We start from the raw sequence: 21,716 nt of genomic DNA, 5'->3' as shown, positions 1-21,716 counted from the left end.
TCTTCGAAAACCGTGTTCATGGGACATCGAAGGTGGCTTCGCGACGATGACCCATGGAGAAAACGCAAGGATCTGTTCGATGGTGAAACCGAACCCCGAGGACGCCCGCATACGAGGAGCGGCGAGGAAATAGACGAGCTGTTGAAAAATTGGAAAGATTGCCCACTGCCGGGAAAGAAGCAAAAGACGCCAGAGCCGGGAAAGAAGCGAAAGGCGCCAGAGCCGCTGCTGAAGGTATGGAAAACGAGGTCTGTTTTCTGGGACTTGCCGTACTGGAAGATCCACCGTGTGCCTCACAGCCTTGATGTCATGCATATCACGAAGAACGTGTGCGAGAGTCTGCTTGGTACCCTGCTCAACATGCCAGAGAGGACCAAAGATGGGCCGAAAGCAAGGGCAGACTTGAAATCAATGGGCATCAGGCAGGAGCTTCACGCTATATATGATGATCATGATGATGATGATGATGAGGCGAAGCAGGACACGGAAAGTCATCGCAAAGGCAAAAAGGCCAAGAGGACCGGAAATGACTACCCTCCCGCGTGCTTCACTCTAAGTCAGGAGGAGATCGAGCAGTTTTTCACCTGCCTCGTAGGAGTAAAACTTCCTTACGGTTATGCGGGGAAGATAAGTAGATACCTAGACCCAGCGAAGCTGAAGTTCAGCGGGATGAAGTCTCACGACTGTCACGTGCTGATGACGCAGATACTTCTAGTTGCAATCCGTCGGATCATGGACGCGCACGTCCGTGAAACCCTATTTGGCCTATGCAACTTTTTCGACGTCATCTCTCGGAAGTCTGTTGGCGTGAGGCAACTCAGAAGGCTACAGGAAGAGATCGTGGTGATACTATGCGAGCTTGAGATGTACTTCCCGCCCGCATTCTTCGATGTTATGGTGCATCTGCTGGTCCATATCGTGGACGATATCATCCAACTCGGGCCGACGTTCCTGCACATCATGATGCCGTTCGAAAGGATGAATGGTGTCATCAAAGGATACGCTCGCAACATGTCACGTCCAGAGGGAAGCATAGCCAGGGGCTTTCTGACCGAAGAGTGCATCTCCTACTGCATGAATTATCTAGGCATCGAGAACCCCGTTGGTCTGCCCGTCAACAGGCACCTCGGCAGGCTCGCTGGATGGGGTCACCGTGAGGGTCGTCGCGAAATGCATGTCGACTTCGAGGGTCGACTCGCCGACTTTGAAAGAGCAAACCTAGTCGCGCTACAACACATAGACGTGGTCGATCCTAGGGTGGTACAGCACAAAACCTTTATTAAGAAGACGTACAATGACCGAGGCCAACAGAGGACGGACGAAGATATACTCAAAGAGCACAACTCATGTTTCACGCATTGGTTCAAGCAGAAGCTTCTGTCGTACCCTTTACATGAGGATTCTTCCACGGAAGAACAACTCATATTCGCCTTGTCACAGGGCGCTGAGCACAACCTGATGACCTATGAGGCGTACGATATCAACGGCTACACATTCTACACCGAGGCCAAGGACATGAAGAGCGATGGTTATCAGAACTCCAGGGTAACGATGGAATCCTACACCGGTAACGACAAGGACAGATACTACGAAAGGATCGAGGAGATCTGGGAGCTGAGCTACGCTGGAGAGAAGGTCCCGATGTTCCGTGTCAGATGGGCCAAGAGCGTCCTAAAAGAAGACCGGTATTTCACCACCATGGTTATACCCGAAGCCAAATCCAAGACCGCGGGCGCAAACGTCACCGCGAAAAATGAGCCATGGGTACTGGCTTCCCAAGTGGACCAATGCTTCTTCATTTACCGACCCGTCAAAGCCCAGTCATGTTGTCGTGAGGAGAGGCAAAAGGAAGATCATCGGAATGGATGGAGTAGCCAATGAGCAAGACTTCGACAAGTACGGCGACCCGAGGATCGAACATGACGACGATGATGAAGTAGCAGCATACACCACAAGAAGAAGCAGGACCACCCTACCTAAAGGACGTCCGTTCCACAGAAGAACTCCATTTGCGAAAAAGAAGGGCAAGAAGATTGTGAACAGATAGCTAGCTAAGATCGATTGTATTTAAATCGTAGCCTTCATTTCTCGATTGTATTTCATGGGCACTTTTTGAACTATCATGAATATTTTTAAATTTCATGGACACTCGATATCGATCCCCCTCCATCTCGATCGCTATCCCACCTCGCCAGATCCGGTCCCCCTCGCCGCCGAGCACCCCCTGGTCCACAGAAGAACTCCATTTGCGAAAAAGAAGGGCAAGAAGATTGTGAACAGATAGCTAGCTAAGATCGATTGTATTTAAATCGTAGCCTTCATTTCTCGATTGTATTTCATGGGCACTTTTTGAACTATCATGAATATTTTTAAATTTCATGCACACTCGATCTCGATCCCCCTCCATCTCGATCGCTATCCCACCTCGCCAGATCCGGTCCCCCTCGCCGCCGAGCACCCCCTGGTCCACCGGCCGCCGCCGACCCCCCGCACCCTCGATTCCCCTACTCAACCGCCGCCGCCGACCCCCCGCACCCCTCCCCTACTCAACCGCCGCCGACGACCCCCCGCACCCCACGCACCCTCCCCCGCTCCACCGGCATTATTGTTTGATGATATTTTTTAAAAAAATATTACTGTCTTATAAAAAAATATTACTGTTATGATTTAAACAAGTTTGAACATATTTAAACACAAATAAGTATCAAACAGCATTTTAAATGCATAAAAAAAATTGTGGAGCCTGGGAATCAAACACAGGACCTCCTGGTGTGAGAACTGGCTGCTGACCAGTCGAGCTAGTAGAGGAAACTTGGTGTGGATCAGGTCAGGTGGAAGATAACCTGTTGGCTCGAGCAGAAATCAAAAAAAAAATTACTAATGGCGCACCACAGTGAGGTGCGCCATTAGTATGGATGTACTTATGGTGCACCGAGGGGTGGTGCGCCATTAGTATTGTGCCCGATCCCCCCTTCCCTCTCCCCCTTCGCCCGATCCCCCCTTCCCTCTCCCCCTCGCTAGTTCCCTCTCCCTCGTCCCTCCCTCCACCGCGCCGCCGCCACCGCTGCCCTCTCCCTCTAGCCTCTCTCCCTCCCTCGCCAGATCCACCTCTCGCCCAAACCTAACCCGACGTCGTCCGCCCGCGCCCGCTCCACCGCCGCCGCCCTGCCTCGCCCTCTCCTCGCCCTCGCCCTCCCTCACCCTCTCCTCGCCTTCCCTCTCCCTCGCCCTCTCCCCGCCTTCCCTCGCCCTCGCCCTCTCCCTCCCTCGCCCTCTCCTCTCCCCCAGAGCCCAGAAAGCCTCGCCACTGTCGCACCGTCCCGGACAACCACCTCTGCACATCGGTCGCCGGCCGCGGGGAGACACCAGCGCTTCTTCTCGCTCGGGACGCCGCTGCTCGTCAAGGTAATCCTTGATTTGCTCTTCTCTTCCCTTCCCTTCCATTCCCTTCCCTTTGAATTTCTCATGCGCTTTGGCTTCCTTTGCTCACGCAGGTGCACGCGTCAGACGCCACCAACCTTTGATTTGCTGGCCGTGGCACAAGCAGCTCTGCCTACACATCTGGTTTGGTCTCTTAGACTAGGTATAATCCCATCCCCCTCTCCTCTGCCCTGCTCTTTCTCTGCCTGTGCTATTTAGGGATGGAATGCATGCCCAACTGTGCGATTGCTTAATTTGTCTAGCCATTATTCTAGCTGATTAGGTTGGTTCTTTAGCTATCCCCATGTAATTACTCAGCCCGATCAAATTGCCTGGAACTCATTGGCGAAAACCATTAGTAATTAGATAAGTGAACTTTTGCATCTTATTTTTCACACAAAAACCCTCTTTTGGCACTTGAAAAATAAAAATTTATTTTTTTATTACAAAAAGTTAGAACCTCCCATGTGCAATCTTGTTTGGCATGCTAAGCACCATGTTTGTGCCAACTATCGTCACATTATATAAAATTGACATGGATATAGCCATGAACTTGGTCATTTGGCTTGAAATCCATGAACCTTCATATTTTTTAGGAGAGATGCCTCCCAAACAGACACATCTCCGTCCCATTCACATATCTTGTTCTAGAAAAACTGTTTTGAGAACCATGAAACTAGATGGAAAACTATTTGAGAACCTCAGACAACATTTCAAATACTCCATCCAATTCAAAATAGTGCACAGTAGTTTTGCACCAAGCCAAACTTTGTAAATATCACCAAGTTTATAGAGAAACATATCATTGACATTTTTCCCTATAATCAACCTGGTCCAAATTTACAAGGTTTGGTTTTTGAACATAAACTAACATGCAATGTATTCTGAAATGTTAGGAATATAGTATAATGCAAAAGCACTGCCAACCAGCAATCAAACTAAACTGCGACAACCATTGGTGATTTTATCTGCTTGGTGTCCTCGTTGGCGCTAGGACCCTAGCATAGCAGCGTGCATACGTGTCTGTGCTGTGCACGGAACTGACCGATGTCAGGGCGGGTTTCACTACGTTTCAATGGTTCTGGTAGGCCGAGCCACCTGCAATTTTTGTGCATTCCATCCCTAAACACCACCACGCAATCAACTATTGGAGTATGTCTGTTTCCTAGTGCTGTTTGGAGCAGCAGCAGGATCCTTCTTGTACTCCTAACATAGCAGGTTGCTTGTACTTCATGTTTGACAGTTTGAGTACTTCTTGTTGAAGGTTGCTGGTACTTCATGTTTGAGCAGTGAACATGACAGGTTAATTTCAGATATGACACTATTTGGACATTAATTTGAGTAGATGAACATTTTGTGGTTCTGCTAGGACTTGCTCCAGATTTTTTAACCCTAGGATTTCTTTTCTTTTAGTTCTTTTCTTACAGAAAATTTACTGAAAATTCAGAAACTTGGAGTAACCTGTGGACTGTACTTTTGTGATCTCCTACTCCTGAATTTTCATGTCACTTGTGCTATTGCCAAGCATGACATGGCCATTTTTTATTCTGTTTTTGATGGAGCTTGGTGTGTGTTGTTTTGTTATTACTAAGCAACCTATTTTGAAGTGAGTAATCAGCATGAGCAAAAATAGACGTTAGATCTTAGCGCTAATGAGAGATGAAAATGTCACATATATATGGTCTACTGCTTGAATACAGAGAACAACCTATGAAGCTGTATTTCTGAAATGTGGTGATGATCTTATCTGCAAGAATGAAAATGATGAGCTATGTTTCTAAAATGTGGTGATGATCTTATCTTAGCTGTATTTCTGAACTGGTAGCTAAGTGTATTACTTGTGATGATGCTGTTGCTGCTGTTGTACTACTTGTGATGATGTTGCTGCTGTACTACTTGTGATGCTGCTGCTAGTTGTGATTTTGTCAAGTGATGCTGCTGCTACTTGTGATCTTCTAAAATGACCCCTTTCTCTTGAAACGTTGATTAATTTCCATTTCGGTTGAGAAATGGGGCACTCCTAGGTCAAGAAAATTAGCAAAGGTCATGCCCAATTTTCTTAACCTAGAAGGTGCCCGATTCTCAACCGAAATAAAAATTAATTTGCTTTAGTGGTTGGATTAGTTTAGTATTTTTTTTCACACACTCAGACACCCTTGCTTGCCATGTGTGTGAGAGAGATAGTGAGAGGAGACAAGAAGAAGGGGGTTAGGAAGATGTTGCCTGCTCATCAAAGCTAACCATCTCCCCTTTTCACCCCTTTTCCTTTGTCTTTTGTGGGTTGCAAGGAAGCTACTGTCTTAGCTAGCTTAGCTTGTGCACAAATCCCAGTGTTACAATCTAGAAAATTAGCCTGCAAAGATGAGGTCCCATGCTGGCTGTACCACTGCATCATGCAACAGTGCCTTCAAGATCCAAGGCAATATCACAAACATCATGGGCAATTTGACCAAACTCACAACCTTGTATCTTTGCAGCAACCAACTTTCTAGACACACCCCTCAAGAACTAGGTTACCCTGAGAACGTGGACTTGGACCTTAGCAACAACACACTAACAGGTTCTATCCCAAAACACCTAGGCAATATCACAAACATCTCTCAATTGTTCCTTGATAATAACCAACTTTTTGGCGACATTCCTCGAGAATTAGGTTATTTGGTCAACTTAGAGATCTTGTTCCTTGACAATAACCAACTTTTTGACCAAACTTTGTTCCTATTTAGAGAGAAACATGGCCAACAACGATGAGGCCGGGGGTTCGGGCGTCAAGGCATTCTGGGAGCTGTCCCAGGAGATGGAGGAACAACCTCACTTGTATGAGGACGCCGCCTTCCCCACCGATCCTGAGACCACTGATGGTACCGCCGAGGATGACCCCACTGATGCCACCACTGATGGTGCCACCGAGGATGCCACCACTGATGATGGCGGCGCACGCACAGATGGCAGCCAACCAAAGAGGCAACGGAAGGACCGGCGCCCGACCGTGCTCCGCACCCTCAAGGACGAAGTTACTGAAGTGGACTCCGACGGGAATCCAACGGCGCCCGAACGAATAGTCAAGGGGTACTCGCTTCAGCTCGGGTGCATTCTCCGGAGCACCGTCTCGATCAACACCGAGAACCTGAGGCATCCTGACCGAGGGAATTTGCGCAACCTCCTCTTCACGAAGCTGCACGAACGATACAAGTTCCCCGCTGAATTTGAAAACACAAGCCTCAAAGGGAATAAAGTGAACAATGCTGCCCTCACGAAGATGAGCAAGGCCCTGTCTACTTGGAAAAGCAATGTGAAGAGAATGATCGAGAAAGGTGAGAGTTATGAGAAGATCAAGGAGAAAAATCCTTCGATCACCAAAGATGACTACAACGACTTCAAGATCAATTGCTCGAGCACCGCAAACTCCGAATCAAGTAAGTGGGGGAAAGAAATGCGGGAGCTGAACTTAGGGAAACACACACTCGGTCCCGGCGGTTACAGAGTGGCGGAGCCTATATGGGACAAGGAGGAGGCGGACCATGCCGAGCAAGGCCTACCGCCCCTCTTCGATAAATATGGTGACAAGCAGACCAGGAACATTGTCAGGGCCCGGTACAAGAAGGACCCGAAAACAAAGGAGCTTACCACGGATCCGAAGACCAGGGCGCTTGAGCTTGTTCTGGTAAGGAATACACCCCCGTGTAATTAGCTCCATATGGTTGCATTCTAATTAATGAAGCCAAATTTCTAAATGGTTCACATTCCTTCCGCAGGCGACTGAAAGCAGTAGCGCGGGGTCGACTAAGAGCAACCCTTGGGACACCACTCTAAATAGGGCGTTGAGTGTAATGAAGAACAAGGATAAGCTCAGTAAGCCGACGTCAGCTGGTCATGTGGCCGGCAAAGGCTTGTCGACAAAATGGTCGTCATACTATAACACTGGTGGGCGAAAGGAGAAAAAGACCAGCTCGGAAAGCCAGGCGAGCAAGGTTCAAGAACTCAGGGCACAGGTGGCGCGGATTCCAGAGATTGTCCAAGAGCAAGTGCAACAACAACTCGGAGCGACGATCACCGCCATTGTGCCTACCTTGATCCAGGGGATTAGTGCATGGATTGCGGGCGGCCAATAGGGGCCGCCCCCGATTCCTAGCTTCACGGCCAGCAACTCGCAGAACGAGATGGCGGGGCCATTGGTGTCTCCGGCAGAGGCGGCATTGGTGTCTCCGACGCCGGCACGGGAGCTTAATGCACCCGGGTGTACGCCGGCCGGCACCTCTGCAGCAAGCGGCCCCTCCGTCAACTGCACGGCCGCCGTTGGCGGTGCCTCGACATTAGCCGAGCTCGACGCCATCATCACGGTAACTAATTAAGCCTCTCTCGGCCGAGGACTTCATCTCCTTGCCTTTGACTGGGCATCCCTGATGCCCTACATGTTTTCGCAGGGCGTCGCCGACGTTCCGTGCACTCTCCTGCACTTCGTGAACAACGAGTTGGTCGATGTCGCCAAGGGCAAAATCGTTCAACCGGACAACCCCTTGTTCCACGGTACCCAGATGCCACCCAACTTGTTTAGGGTTCAACTGGTTCGGGTGCTACCAGGCTGCGACGAGTTGTTACCTCCGATTCGACCCGTCGGGGCCGACGATGATGACGTGATGACCCTCAGCGCCTGCCTGAGCTGGCCCCTGCTTTGGCCGGAGAGCCAGATTCTTTTGGGGGCGGGGGACACCACCCCAAAGACAGCACCGCTAGTCGTGTCGGCGCCAAGTCGGCCCCATGGCAAGACCGCCGCAATGGTGCCGGACATCCCTATGCCACTGGATCCAAACATGCATATGGCACAGGATCAGAATGACGACGACGATACATTTGCCAACATCGATCAGTACTTTGGCGATCATGGGTACGGTGGCGACTTCATGGGGCCACCTTCTCAAGAACCCAACCCAACAAAAGACGTGCGCGATCTAGCTGGTACCGCGGAGAAGCCAAGTTGCAACAGGCGTCGTCTGCAGTTCAGCTCTCAGGAGACGCCTCCAACTGCCGACTTCACCGAGCCTCAGATAGGCGAGGTGCGAAATATGATCAGCCCCAACACACTCAAGAAGGCGGTCTGTGAGCAGAACTCGGTCCCATTACAGGAGAAGAAGAAGGCATGCAAAAGAAAGACTAACAAGGGTGCGGGCCAGCCGGCACCGAGTACGATCCGTGCTCAGGACGGGCCACCTTCACCTGAGGATATCTCGAGGAGGGTGCATGTGGCGGGTAGGCCGCTGCTATCGAGAAATATGCTCGATGCTGCAACCGGTGCTATGCGGAGTCTGCATGACAGTGTTCTTTCTTTGGAGAAGCGGCGTCTCGCAGAGAAGGATGTGGCATACCCGGTTTTCGCGGCCAAGGTGCCAGAGGGCAAGGGCTTTGTGGATAACTCCATCGGGGGTACGATCGTCCTGCGGTTTGATGACATCCACGCTATGTTGAACCTTCATCCGCTGCACTACACCTTCGTTCGGCTATTTTCACTGAGTATGGAGATGCGGATCATTCGCGACAAGACCCCGGACATCGTGATAGTCGACCCCTTCTACATGCGTGCCAAGATCTTGGGCAGCGCTGGGGACCGGCAAGTCGCAAGTTCTTACCTCGAAGGCGTCATTCTGGCAAACCAAGATAAGGATAACTTCCTCGTGCCTTACTTTCCCGAGTAAGTCCTCCCCTCAACCGCCCCGTAACATATGAATTCTTAGATTTCGATCGTTTTTCTTTTAACATTCCGTGTTTTCTGCAGTGACACACATTGCACGCTCATCCTCCTAAGCCCCAAATATTCCATGGCCACGTATTTTGACCCGGACCGTCAGTCGAACGTAGACTACACAAATGTCAAGAAGGTTCTTGATGATGTTCTCCCCGGCTACGTCAAATCTGGAGGCACCTTCACCAGGCCTATTCGTAAGTACGGCAAGCACGTGTTCTCCCACAATACGACGTTCTGCTGCGTCAAGCAGCCACCTGGCGGTCAGAAGGGTGCCTACTACGCCATCCATCACATGTGGGCGATCGTACGGGACCATCATCAACTTCTGCTACCGAGTAGACTCAAAGATTGGGCCGCGAGCGTGTCGGCAATCCAGGATGCGGACATCAGACAAGAATTCTTTCGCATCCAGTTGGAGTTTGCGGAAATCATCCATCAAGATGTCCTTCGTACCTCGGGGCAGTTCTACCTCAGAAATCAACCGTCCAACAGTGACATCGACACAATCCTACAAATGCAAGCTGACAACGCCCATTGTTTCATGACTCCCACGATAGACGGCGGCTTCATCCACGCTCCGGTCCCTTGAGTCGAGTCGAAAGCAGTGATGCTGTGTCTACTTCTGAAACATCGATTGGCTCATGTTGTAATTAAACTTTAATGAACTTGTAGTATGTCTCTTTGGTTTCGAGAGTCGTTCAACTTAAGATGTAATCGATGCTATTAATGTCTTGCTTTTCTCTTCCGACCGTTCTGTTGCATACTTATATATTGCTTATGTATTGTCTGTGAATTGGTACTAACGTTTCGTTTGGCTACTGCATAGCGATGCCGTGGTATGTCGTGTACAAGGGTAAGGTTCCCGGAGTCTACGACGACTGGGAGGAGTGTCGGAGACAGGTTCACCGATTCAGCGATAACAGTTACAAAGGGTACGCCACTAGGGCCGAGGCCGAATCTAGATACGCCCGCTATCTAGCGGGAGAGGGAGGGAGCGTTGGAGGAACCGGATGAAGACAAGTTTCATCGTGTTGATGCTCATCGTGATGACCGCAGCTCTCTTCTATGTGATGGTAGTTTAGATGATCGATATCGACTTGTAATGTGAAGACAAACTCGCGGTCTCGAGACTTGTAATATAATGTTCTATCTTTGTTCGGTCTTTTCAATTCGGAGACTAATATGATGAATTGTATTCGGAGACTAAAATGATGAATTGTATTCAGAGACTAATCTTCTATTGTATTCGATGAATCTGTTGTTGATGTGTGCTATCTATATTTTGTCCAATTATACATTTTGTAACCTGTGCAAAAAACAGAAAATTAAAAAAAACCTAATATTCATACTAATGGCGCATCACATCATAGTGCGCCATTAGTATGCCAAAGGATACTAATGGCGCATCATTAAATAGTGTGCCATTAGTATGCCGAAGTTACTAATGGCGCATCTTGTTGTCGTGCGCCATTAGTATGCCAAAGCACCTGGGTATACATGGCCCCCTGGGAGGCATACTAATGGCGCACTGTTGTATATACTAATGGCGCATCTGAGGTGCGCCATTAGTATACCAGATACTAATGGCGCACCAGTGGTGCGCCATTAGTAAAATATACTAATGGCGTGCTACTAATGGCGCACCACTAATGCGCCATTAATGGCCAAATTAGGTGCGCCATTAGTAGGCCTTTTCCTAGTAGTGACACATCACTATGTTGATCATATCTACTATATGATTCACGCTCGACCTTTTGGTCCCAGTGTTCCGAGGCCATATCTGCATATGCTAGGCTCGTCAAGTTTAACCTGAGTATTCTGCGTGTGCAAAACTAGCTTGCACCCGTTGTAGATAAACATAGATCTTATCACACCCGATCATCACGTGGTGTCTCGGCACGACGAACTTTGGCAACGGTGCATACTCAGGGAGAACACTTTTACCTTGAAATTTAGTGAGAGATCATCTTATAATGCTACCGTCAAACAAAGCAGAATAAGATGCATAAAGGATAAACATCACATGCAATCAATATAAATGATATGATATGGCCATCTTCATCTCGTTCTTGTGGTCTCCATCTCGGAAGCACCGTCATGATCACCATTGTCACCGGCGCGACACCTTGATCTCCATCGTAGCATCGTTGTCGTCTCGCCAACAATTACTTCTACGACTATCGCTACCGCTTAGTGATAAAGTAAAGAAATTACAAGGCGATTGCATTGCATACAATAAAGTGACAACCATATGGCTCCTGCCAGTTGCCGATAACTCGGTTACAAAACATGATCATCTCATACAACAAAATATAGCATCACGTCCTGACCATATCACATCACAATATGCCCTACAAAAACAAGTTAGACATCCTCTACTTTGTTGTTGAAAGTTTTACATGGCTGCTACGGGCTGAGCAAGAACCGTTCTTACCTACGCATCAAAACCACAACGATAGTTCGTCATGTTAGTGCTATTTTAACCTTCGCAAGGACCGGGCGTAGCCACACTTGGTTCAACTAAAGTTGGAGAAACTGACACCCGCCAGCCACCTATGTGCAAAGCACGTCGGTAGAACCAGTCTCGCGTAAGCGTACGCGTAATGTCGGTCCGGGCCGCTTCATCCAACAATACCGCCGAACCAAAGTATGACATGCTGGTAAACAGTATGACTTGTATCGCCCACAACTCACTTGTGTTCTACTCGTGTATATAACATCTATGCATAAAACCTGGCTCTGATACCACTGTTGGGGAACGTAGTAATTTTAAAATTTTCCTATGCAGACGCAAGATCATGGTGATGCATAGCAACGAGAGGGGATAGTATGTCTACGTACCCTCGTAGACCAAAAGCGGAAGCATTTATCAACGCGATTGATGTAGTCGTACACCTTCACGATCCGTCCCGATCAAGTACCGAACGTACGACACCTCCGCATTCAGCACACGTTCAGCTCGATGACGTCCTCGCCTTCTTAATCCAGCAAGAGGGGCGAAGTAGTAGATGAGTTTCGGCAGCACGACGGCGTGGTGACGGTGTTGGTGAAGAACAATATTCGCAGGGCTTCGCCTAAGAACTACGAAAACTATGACGGAGTATAAACTAGAAGGGACGGGGTTGCCGGCACACGGCTTGGTGTTTCTTGATGTGTCTTGGGTGCTAGCCCTACCCCTATATTTATATGTTGAGCCTTGGGGTCGAAACTTGGAGTAAAAGCCTCCACAAAGTCGGTTTCACCCGAAAGGCAAGAGTCCTTCTCGGACTCCACGGCCATACGCCAGGGTTCCCGGCGTCTGGACCCAGACGCCAGGGACCCGGGCGTCTGGCCCCTGGACTATGCAAAACTTCCTTTGTGCTTTCCAAAAACCTTGTGGGCTTTCCCTTTGGCCCAAATAAAGTGTTCACGTACCCAAACATTTCGGGAAACATCCGGAACCCCTTCCAGAGACCAAACACTTATCTCATATATAAAACTTTATTTCCGGACCATTCCGGAGTTCTTCGTCATGTCCGTGATCTTATCCGGAACTCCGAACAACATTCGGTTACCGACATACATAACTCATAAATACTGTTTCGTCAACGAACGTTAAGCGTGCAGACCCTACGGGTTCGAGAACTATGTAGACATGACCGAGACACTTCTCTGGTCAATAACCAATAGCGGAACCTGGATGCCCATATTGGCTCCTACATATTCTACAAAGATCTTTATCGGTCGATCCCATAACAATATACGTTGTTCCCTTTGTCATCGGTATGTTACTTGCCCGAGATTCGATCATCAGTATCTCAATACCTAGTTCAATCTCGTTACCGGCAAGTCTCTTTACTCGTTCCGTAATACATCATCCCGCAACTAACTCATTAGTTACAATGCTTGCAAGGCTTATAGTGATGTGCACTACCGAGTGGGCCCAGAGATACCTCTCAGACAATCGGAGTGACAAATCCTAATCTCGAAATACGCCAACTCAACAAGTACCTTCGGAGACACCTGTAGAGCACCTTTATAATCACCCAGTTATGTTGTGATGTTTGGTAGCACACAAAGTGTTTCTTCGGTATTCGGGAGTTGCATAATCTCATAGTCATAGGAACATGTATAAGTCATGAAGAAAGCAATAGCAACAAACTAAACGATCATCGTGCTAAGCTGACGGAATGGGTCAAGTCAATCACATCATTCTCCTAATGATATGATCCCATTAATCAAATGACAACTCATGTCTATGGCTAGGAAACATAACCATCTTTGATCGACGAGTTAGTCAAGTAGAGGCATACTAGTGACACTCTATTTGTCTATGTATTCACACATGTATCAAGTTTCCGGTTAATACAATTCTAGCATGAATAATAAACATTTGTCATGAAATAAGGAAATAAATAATAACTTTATTATTGCCTCTAGGGCATATTTGCTTCAAAGCTGCTTAGAAAATTCTAGAACAGAAGGCTTCTGGGTTCTCTAGTATTCTCCATGCTTGCCTAGCTAGAAGAGTCATATTAAAAAAATTGAAGTCTCGAACCCCTAGGACTCCCATGTGTTTTTACATGCTCATAGTGTCCGAGGACACCCAATATGGTTTGATATGTCCCCTCTTAGAGCATCTCCAGCCGTGCCCCCAATAAGGCCCCACAGGCGATATTTCGGCCACCGGCGTCGAAAAATTGGCCCAGTCGCGCCCTCAAAGGCCCTCTTTTCGCCGGCTCGGGCCCAAATTGGCGTGGGCGGACCCAGGCTGAACCCGACGCGCTGGGGGCGCTTGGGGACGCCGGTCGAATCATTTTTAGCGCGAAAGTCGGCAGGCCCTCCTTGGCAGCGACTCGGCTCTTCTCGCCGCTTCGTCATCCTCATCGCCTCGGTTCCCTCGGGGAATCAATGCCAAAGCTGCCGCGCGCTGCCGCGCCGGTCAGCCTCCTCCATTGACGCCTCACGGGCGGCGCAGTGAAGACCAGACCATGCGCGTCCCTCGCCCGCCACGCGTAACACGGCGGCACGCGTACGCGCGGCGCCTCCGCCTATATAAGCCGCCCCCAGCGCGCCGGTGACGCACAGACTCTCCACCGCCGACGCCCCGTCCCTTCCTCTCCTATCGACGTTCCAATTCAACAATGACCGAGCGCTTCCCAGGCGACAGCGCGGCGGCGAGCGGCTTCGGTCGCCGCCACCTCCACGAGGACGAAGCTCGGCTCGTCTATGAAGCCGAGTACCCGGTCCCGCCGAACTTGCGGGTGCCTGGGGCGTGGAGGATCAGCGCCAGCGGGGTCCCGGTGCCCCCACCGCCCACCGGAGCGGCGCGGCATGCGGAGATCGCCCATATCCGCGCCTCTCTGCTGCAGGCGGCGAGGGAAGGCCCACGGTACGTCCCCGACAGCCCGCTGTGGGAGCCCTACTTCCGCCGCCGCCACGCCGAGCAGCTCGAGGTCACCAACGGCGTCGTTCCCTCCGGAAGGCTCAACTCCGAAGGCCGCCACCGATGGTGGGGCTTGCCCGGCTGCACGCTGGAGGCCATCCTCGAGTACATCGAGGGCGGCAACACGCCCAGGCTCGAGTACCCCACCCCCCATCCTTCTCCCGTCGGCATGGGAGCTCGTGGACACTGAGGCGCATGGACCCGGGGGCGTCCTCCTCCTCGTTCGGCCGCTCGACCGGCTCTCCCTGCCTCCGCCCCGTTAAGCTGGAGCCCCAGGACACGCCGGTCAGCCACCGCACCCGCAGCTCCGGCGTCCGCATCGCCGACTCCTCCCCCACCTCTGGCCGCCTCGTCCTCGTCAGGCCGAAGGCGGAGCCCGGCCTCCCTGCGGAGTACGAGGCCATAGTCCGGCGCGGCTTCTCCGACGAGGAGGCCCTAAAGTGGGCGCGGGACGACTACCTCCGTGACGAGATGGTCCGGCAGCGCCGAGCCCTGGAGGAGACAGCCGCCCGCAAGCGTGGGCGCGAGGACGAGCATGGCGTGATGATGCTCGACATCGACGAGGACAAGGACGTCCCCGGACCGTCCAACCCACCGCGCCAACCTGGGGAGGGGTGCAGCAGGGACGGCGGCCGCGGAGGAGGCGACGACGACGACGGCGGCGGCGGCGGCGACTACACGCAGTTCTACAGGCTCCTCGGCATGTAGAGCTTCAAGGGCGGCGGGCGGCGAGGAGCGGCGAGGGCGACGGCAGGCCGCGGCGAGTACCATTTTTTTCTTTTTTTTGTAAAATATTTTAAATATGTATGAACTCGCCGAAGTTTGGATAAATTTGCGTCTAGTTTGTGGTTTTCAAATAAATCGTGGGCGCCGCGACGGGGGGGGGGGGGCATCACGCCCCAACACATGGTTTTCGCCGATGCGCCTCAGGGGGGGATTTTTAGCGCCTCCTGGGAGGCCAACGTCTTCATGAGTTTGGAAATTTTGGCGTGGATTTTTAAAAAATAGTTAATTTTAAAATGATCGTGAATTCGAAAAACAATCATGGATTTGGAAATGTTCATGAATTAAAAATTTTACTCCCTCTGATCCAAATTAATTGACGCTGATTTCGCAAAACTGTTACTAAGAAGTTTAAATATATTTCTTTGTAAAAAAGAACTTAAAAAAACAGATTTCCCCTACAAAAACTTAGAAAACAGATGCGTTTCCATGTTGCCGTTGCCATATGCGCTGGCCAGCGAGGCGGCCATGCATTGCATAGCGCACATGATACAAGTCGTGTTGCTATTTCTGGCGCCATGGCTGTTTTGGCGGGCGCAAACAGCAGGCCAGGAGCCTCCGCCTCCGCCCTTCCGCCATTACCCAGCTCCCCAACAACGTGGCGCAGCAGATAGAGAAAGAGGGGCAAAGGGGGGATCGAGAAGGACGATTATCGCGGATGGCCGGCACGATGTGACTTCTTCTGGTCAAATCTGAGGGAGCTAGCAAGCAAAGGCTCGCCACGGAGCTCGCTCGACCGCCCAGTCTCCGCCCCGTCAAGGTTCCGCCCCGTCGAATCGGATCCGCGTCCGAGCTGATCGACCGGGATAAAACGCCTGTACGCGTTGTCACCGCCCGGAAGGGCATGGCGTTGGCCGCCGCCGCGTCGTCGGTCGGCGTCGCCTCCGTCGCTCTGCTCTTGATCCTCGTCGCCAATACCTCGGCTTCGGATGCTAGTTTGGAAGGGAGGCGCGCCATGCCAGGTTTACCCCGCTGTTCATCTCCCTCTTGCTTTGCTCGGCGAGGGCGTACGTCGCCAATATATCGTCTCTGCATGCATGCCCTAATTGTTCGGCCTCGCGTGTGCACGGCTGCCAATTCGTCAAGCTTAATTGATCAATCTGTGTTCTTCTAATTAATTCGATTTGGTTTGGTTTGTGCAGGTCGCGAGATTCACCTTGAGCCAATTGTCACTGCAGAAAATGCACTGGTGCCGGTGGGCTCATCGCCATGGAGGAGATCGGCGGAGGAGACACCACCGTCGCCGGCGAACAACTCGCTCGTGCTGGCGGCGAAGAGGACCCGCCGGAACGACCCCAGCGCGAACAACACAGTGTACGGCGGCGGGTGGAACATCAGCGAGATGCATTACTGGGCTGTACGCACGGAAAACCACCCCACATTTCCGCATTTCGTCCATGTGGCGCTTCTCATCGTGCGTGTTGTGTTGCATTTCCACGCGCGCATGCAGTCCGTGGGCTACACCGGCGTCCCGCTCTTCTTTCTCGCCCTCGTCTGGTTCGTCGGCTTCGGGGTCGTCATGCTCGTCATCTCCTGCTGCTGGTGCTGCTGCTGCTTCTGCCGGGACCGGAGCGACGACTACTCGCCCGCTTCCTTCAACGCCTCCCTCATCCTCCTCGTCATCCTCACCATCGCCACCATGTAATCCGTCCGTCCGGTCACCGGTTCAGTATATATCCCTGTGATCGAATGCTAATGATCGCCGTGTAATCATCTGTCTGGTGATTGTTTGATTTCAGCGTGGGGTGTCTGCTGCTGAACATCGGGCAGATGGCGTTCCACACCAGCACGATCGACACGGTGGACTACGTGGTGGGGCAGGGCAACCTGACGGTGGACAACCTGAGGAACTTCGCGGGGAGCCTGGCCGCCGCCAAGAACATCGGGGTGGACCAGATCTTCCTCCCCGTCGAGGTCCAGCGCAAGATCGACGTCGTCGAGGAGAAGCTCAACTCCTCCGCCAACGAGTTCTCCGCCCGCATCGTGCTCAACTCCGACAAGATCAAGAACGTGGTGGACCTGATGTGAGCATGCATTGCATTTCTCTTCTGAATTTCGTCCCCCGCGCGTACGTCTAGCCGCCCGAAACTGAATTTCTTTCTTTCTGCTTCTTGTAGGCAGGTAGCCCTGATGGATGTTGGAAGTATCATGCTTGTCCTTGCCATACTCGGACTCAGTAAGCATCAACATACCATCTTGTTGTGGTTTACTTGCTACACATACTGAATTACTTGCTGTTCTTGACGCCAAATTTGCAGTATTCTCCGTGTTGGGGCTGCAGTGTTTTGTCGCCCTGTAAGTGCAGTTCCGTTCAATCAAACTCTGTCCATGCTAGCTGCGTGTTTTCTCCACCAAACTCCGGTGTGAATGATGTGATATGATCGTATCTGCATGCGGTGCAGGCTGGTGATCGCCGGATGGGTACTCGTCACCTTCACCCTCATGATGGCCGGCGGCTTCGTCCTCCTGCACAAGTAAGCAAACCAAAGTTTCTGGACGTGTTGAGGTTCAGGCACTCACCGACGGAGACATGCATGTGTACGTGCAGCGTGGTGGGGGACACGTGCGTCGCCATGGACGAGTGGGTGACGCACCCACAGGACCACACGGCGCTGGACGACATCCTCCCCTGCGTGGACGTGGGGACGGCGAACGAGTCCATGCACCGGAGCGAGGAGGTGACGGCGCAGCTGGTGGCGCTCGTCAACAACGTCATCGTCAACATCTCCAACCGGGACTTCCCGCCGGGGCTGCAGCCGCTCTACTTCAACCAGTCGGGGCCCAAGATGCCGGTGCTCTGCAACCCCTTCAAGACGGACATGAGCCCCCGCGAGTGCGCCTCCGGCGAGGTCGACTTCAAGACGGCGCCGGGGGAGTGGAAGCGGTTCCAGTGCCAGGCCAAGGGCCCCGCCGGGAAGGAGGTGTGCACGACGGTGGGGCGGGTCACGCCGGCGGCCTACAACCAGATGACGGCGGCGGCGAGCATCAGCATGGGGCTGTACGAGTACGGGCCGTTCCTGATGAACCTCCAGGACTGCACCTTCGTCCGGGAGACCTTCACCTCCATCAGCGTCAACAACTGCCCCGGCCTCCGGTATTTCAGCAAGACCGTCTACCACGGCCTCATCCTCGTATCCGCCTCCGTCATGGTCTCCATCGTCTGCTGGATGGTGCACACCAGGCAGCGCAGCCTTCGCGGCAAGCAGGAGTGATTGTGATCCGACGACGGCCCCCGATCGAGCGGAGGTGGCACCGAATCCTCGTCGGATCGATATTCTCCTAACCGTACGCCTGGCCGCTGCTACGTACGTGCACGACGACTCATCGATCTGATTGCAGCTGTGTACATATATGGATCGTGTATGATGGAAAATTGAAGTATGGTTGCTTTCGCGAATACCCAAAGCTTACGTATCTTTTCATTATCACAAGGAAAAACAGAGTGAAACCAAGTGTTGTGATGATGTGATCTTTTTCAGCACCACGATCCGCCTAGCGATACATTATCAGTCGGTATAAAGGCTGCTAACAGTGATGGATATCATAAGTTTGTGTATATTTAGGGTGAAAACCCACGATCTTTCCTTTCCGACTAATCAGTCAACGTCAGCATGCAAACATTGTGCATTTGCTAAAGGTGAACACGTCAACATTGACACAAAGTATAATGATCCCTTCTTAAAGCTTTTGTCTAGAAGTAGATTGTTATTCGTTTAATTAGGTCACGTTTAAAAGACAATCTTCTTCTGTAAACCTATTGGATGCCAGGTTTTGTTTGACACCATTAAATAATAAATACATTCCATTTTACTCCCAATTTTGATATTCTTATGCTTATTTTTTTTGGATATTCTTAGAGCCTGTTTGGAATCTCTGCACTCTACCAAATCCACTCCAGTATTCCTGACTCCACAGAGTTCGTGGAGTTCAGTTTCAGCCACTCTTGAAAAATGAACTGAAGGCTGTTCCACTCCGCTCTTTTAACTCCGCAGAGCCCGTAGAGTTCGGCGCTGCTCCCTCCGCTCCGTCCGCTCCGGGAGCGCACTTGAAGAGCGGAGTGGATCCGAACAGCGGAGTGGATCCGAACAGGGTCTTAAGATAGATTATTGGGTCTCACTTTGGGCTCTGGCTAAAGCTTTTCTGAGTCAAGATGCAGACGAATAGCGCCCAGCCCACGGAATGCGGTGCTGCCATGATAAGCATATACCGTGCTCGATATGGCCGGAAGGCAAGTTCATCAAGACCGTAAAAAACTGCCAAGAGGAGTGATTTTACATGGCCGATGTTCCCTTGGGTAACCGAGAAGGCATCCCCACCCTTTCTTCGCTGCCCCCTCCCCCAGAACGACTCCATTCCTGGATCCTCAAGAACAATGCTTCAGAGGATGCTGAGGAGCTGCCCAGGCATATGGAAAGGGTGCAACATTTTTTCACTTTCGGCCGATCAGAGCGGCACGCAGGCAGGCAATATCATCAAGAGCTTGGGTCGTTGTCAGCATACATAAAACGGACGTCCCCCCCCCCCCTCAACTTAGTCGAACCCATCAATCCCTATTTCCCATCTCTATAGTCCGGCGCGGTGGCGGGGATCCCATCTCACGCTACTTTAGCAACCTCCCCGTCAATAGCACCCCCAAGCGCGCCAATCCGTTGGACACACAACAACATGACGAGGTTGGCGACAAGGTGTTGTCACTTGAGATATTTCATTATTGCTCGCTAGTTGATTATGTCATTAATATGAGTTAATATAATTTTTAAGAGTTATTGTTGACATGGTTAGTTATAATCTTTGACCTGGTTTGCAGATGGATAAATAAAACACCTAGAGACCCTAAATTCAAGAGAACACAAAAACAAGACTCTAAGTAGGAAAAATATAAAAAATGATCATAAATTAGGTGGACAAAATGTGATAATTCGAAGAAGAAGAAAATTACTTGAACAAAGCAACGGAAAACACAAAATATTTTTGAAACACATCTTGAGTGCATGTTTTCACTGGAACCATTTGACTTGGAACCGGTCCCAAAAAATTAGCGGTGCCAAAGACAATGAACCGAAACACAAACATGAATTTAGGACCGACTAGGACTATCTAGTGAGTTGCCCATAAGCTTACATTGACATAATTTGGAAATTTCTACCAAGATACTTCTTAGAATTGTATGATCTAGAACGTTGTACCAAGATACTTCTTAATTGTATGATCTAGAACATTTTACCATGATACTTAAGAATACCGCGATGAAGGCATACCCGTCTAAACACACCATACCTATCTAAGTGCTAAACATTAACATACAACACACAGAATAATGTGAGCTTATCTTTTATAATTTGCAATGTATTAAGGAAGAATTTTGTTTGACAAAGGTTATCTCAAATGGCGTGCACTACAAACTAAAATTCTCTTTCTTACATCGTGGTTTCTTTATTTAACTAAGTACTCCCTTTTAAACTAATATAAGACCGTTCAGTGACCTAAATGGTCTTATATTAGTTTACTAAACGGTCTGATATTAGTTACAGAGAGAGCATTATCTAAAAGTCTCAAATTAGAATCACAAAAAACAATAATGACTTTCTATCTCACTTAGCCTTTTAAAACCAAGTTTGGCGAACTCAAACCGCAATCTAATCTCATGTCAAATGTTAATGTGGCGAAGAGTTCTAAAAAATGAATTAGTTTGCGAGGACAAGATAGGAGACATGTGGTTTTAGTGTTTTACAACTTAAAAACTTTAGTTTGGCTGGACAAAGTAGAAAAGATATGGTTTTGGTGTTTTACAACTTAAAAACACTAGTAACCAAAAATTGTACAACAAACCCGCGTCGAAACCTGCAGATAGTAGAACAATATAAAAAAAATGCAAATCAAACCATCTATAGGATTACATAATTATATTATTAAGATCACTTGTGTATTTTTTATCTAAACATGTACCAATAACTAAGCCCTACAACTATGTTAAGCGTATATATAAGTGATACATTCATAAAACATTTTTTATTATGTTAGTTGACAAGCCGAGTCTCAAGACACAATTGGTGTCACCCTAGGGAGAGGACCATTGGTTGACGCAAACCCCCAGCACAGATGGCCCATTGTAGTCATGGTGTTCCTACTGTTAGTGTCGTTTTGGCACAATACCTTGCCTATTTTGCACCATCGATGCCCTTCCTGACAACAAAAATCCGCACCACCTTGAAACCCCTAAAGTTTTGTTCCCCTCCATCCCACCCTCACAGACATACCTCAAAGTCTTGGATCATGACTATTCCATTAAGGCCACCATGCTTTGTTCGCACTGATGGCTTCCCCTCGTTTCAACTTCTCTTGTGCCTC

The 21,716-nt window shown here is 50.0% G+C and overlaps 1 protein-coding gene and 1 pseudogene across 1 annotated transcript; both read left to right on the top strand.

Moving 5' to 3' along the window:
* Nucleotides 1-14,283: 14,283 nt before the first annotated feature.
* LOC147987184 (uncharacterized) lies at nt 14,284-15,293 on the top strand (annotated as a pseudogene).
* A 634-nt stretch (nt 15,294-15,927) lies between these two features.
* Nucleotides 15,928-18,924, top strand: LOC125534337 (uncharacterized). Its single transcript, XM_048697588.2, has 8 exons — nt 15,928-16,330; nt 16,511-16,725; nt 16,819-17,009; nt 17,108-17,392; nt 17,486-17,544; nt 17,627-17,663; nt 17,771-17,842; nt 17,917-18,924. Exons 1-8 carry the CDS (start codon nt 16,213-16,215, stop codon nt 18,578-18,580), a joined length of 1,641 nt encoding a protein of 546 aa, XP_048553545.2. The 5' UTR covers nt 15,928-16,212; the 3' UTR covers nt 18,581-18,924.
* The last annotated feature ends 2,792 nt before the right edge of the window (nt 18,925-21,716 follow it).

Source organism: Triticum urartu, chromosome 2A, assembly GCF_056163025.1.
Source record: "Triticum urartu cultivar PI428250 chromosome 2A, HENAU_Tu73, whole genome shotgun sequence".
In the NCBI taxonomy this organism is placed as follows: Eukaryota; Viridiplantae; Streptophyta; class Magnoliopsida; order Poales; family Poaceae; genus Triticum; species Triticum urartu.
The sequence above is the reverse complement of the archived record's forward strand: the minus strand, read 5'-3'. Positions and strand labels throughout refer to the sequence as shown.

Coding starts and splice junctions, on each gene's coding strand:
- LOC125534337 (XM_048697588.2), top strand. CDS start 16,213: ATGGCGTTGGCCGCCGCCGCGTCGTCGGTCGGCGTCGCCTCCGTCGCT. Junction 16,331..16,510: donor AGGGAGGCGCGCCATGCCAG/GTTTACCCCGCT, acceptor TGGTTTGTGCAG/GTCGCGAGATTCACCTTGAG. Junction 17,664..17,770: donor CTGCAGTGTTTTGTCGCCCT/GTAAGTGCAGTT, acceptor CATGCGGTGCAG/GCTGGTGATCGCCGGATGGG.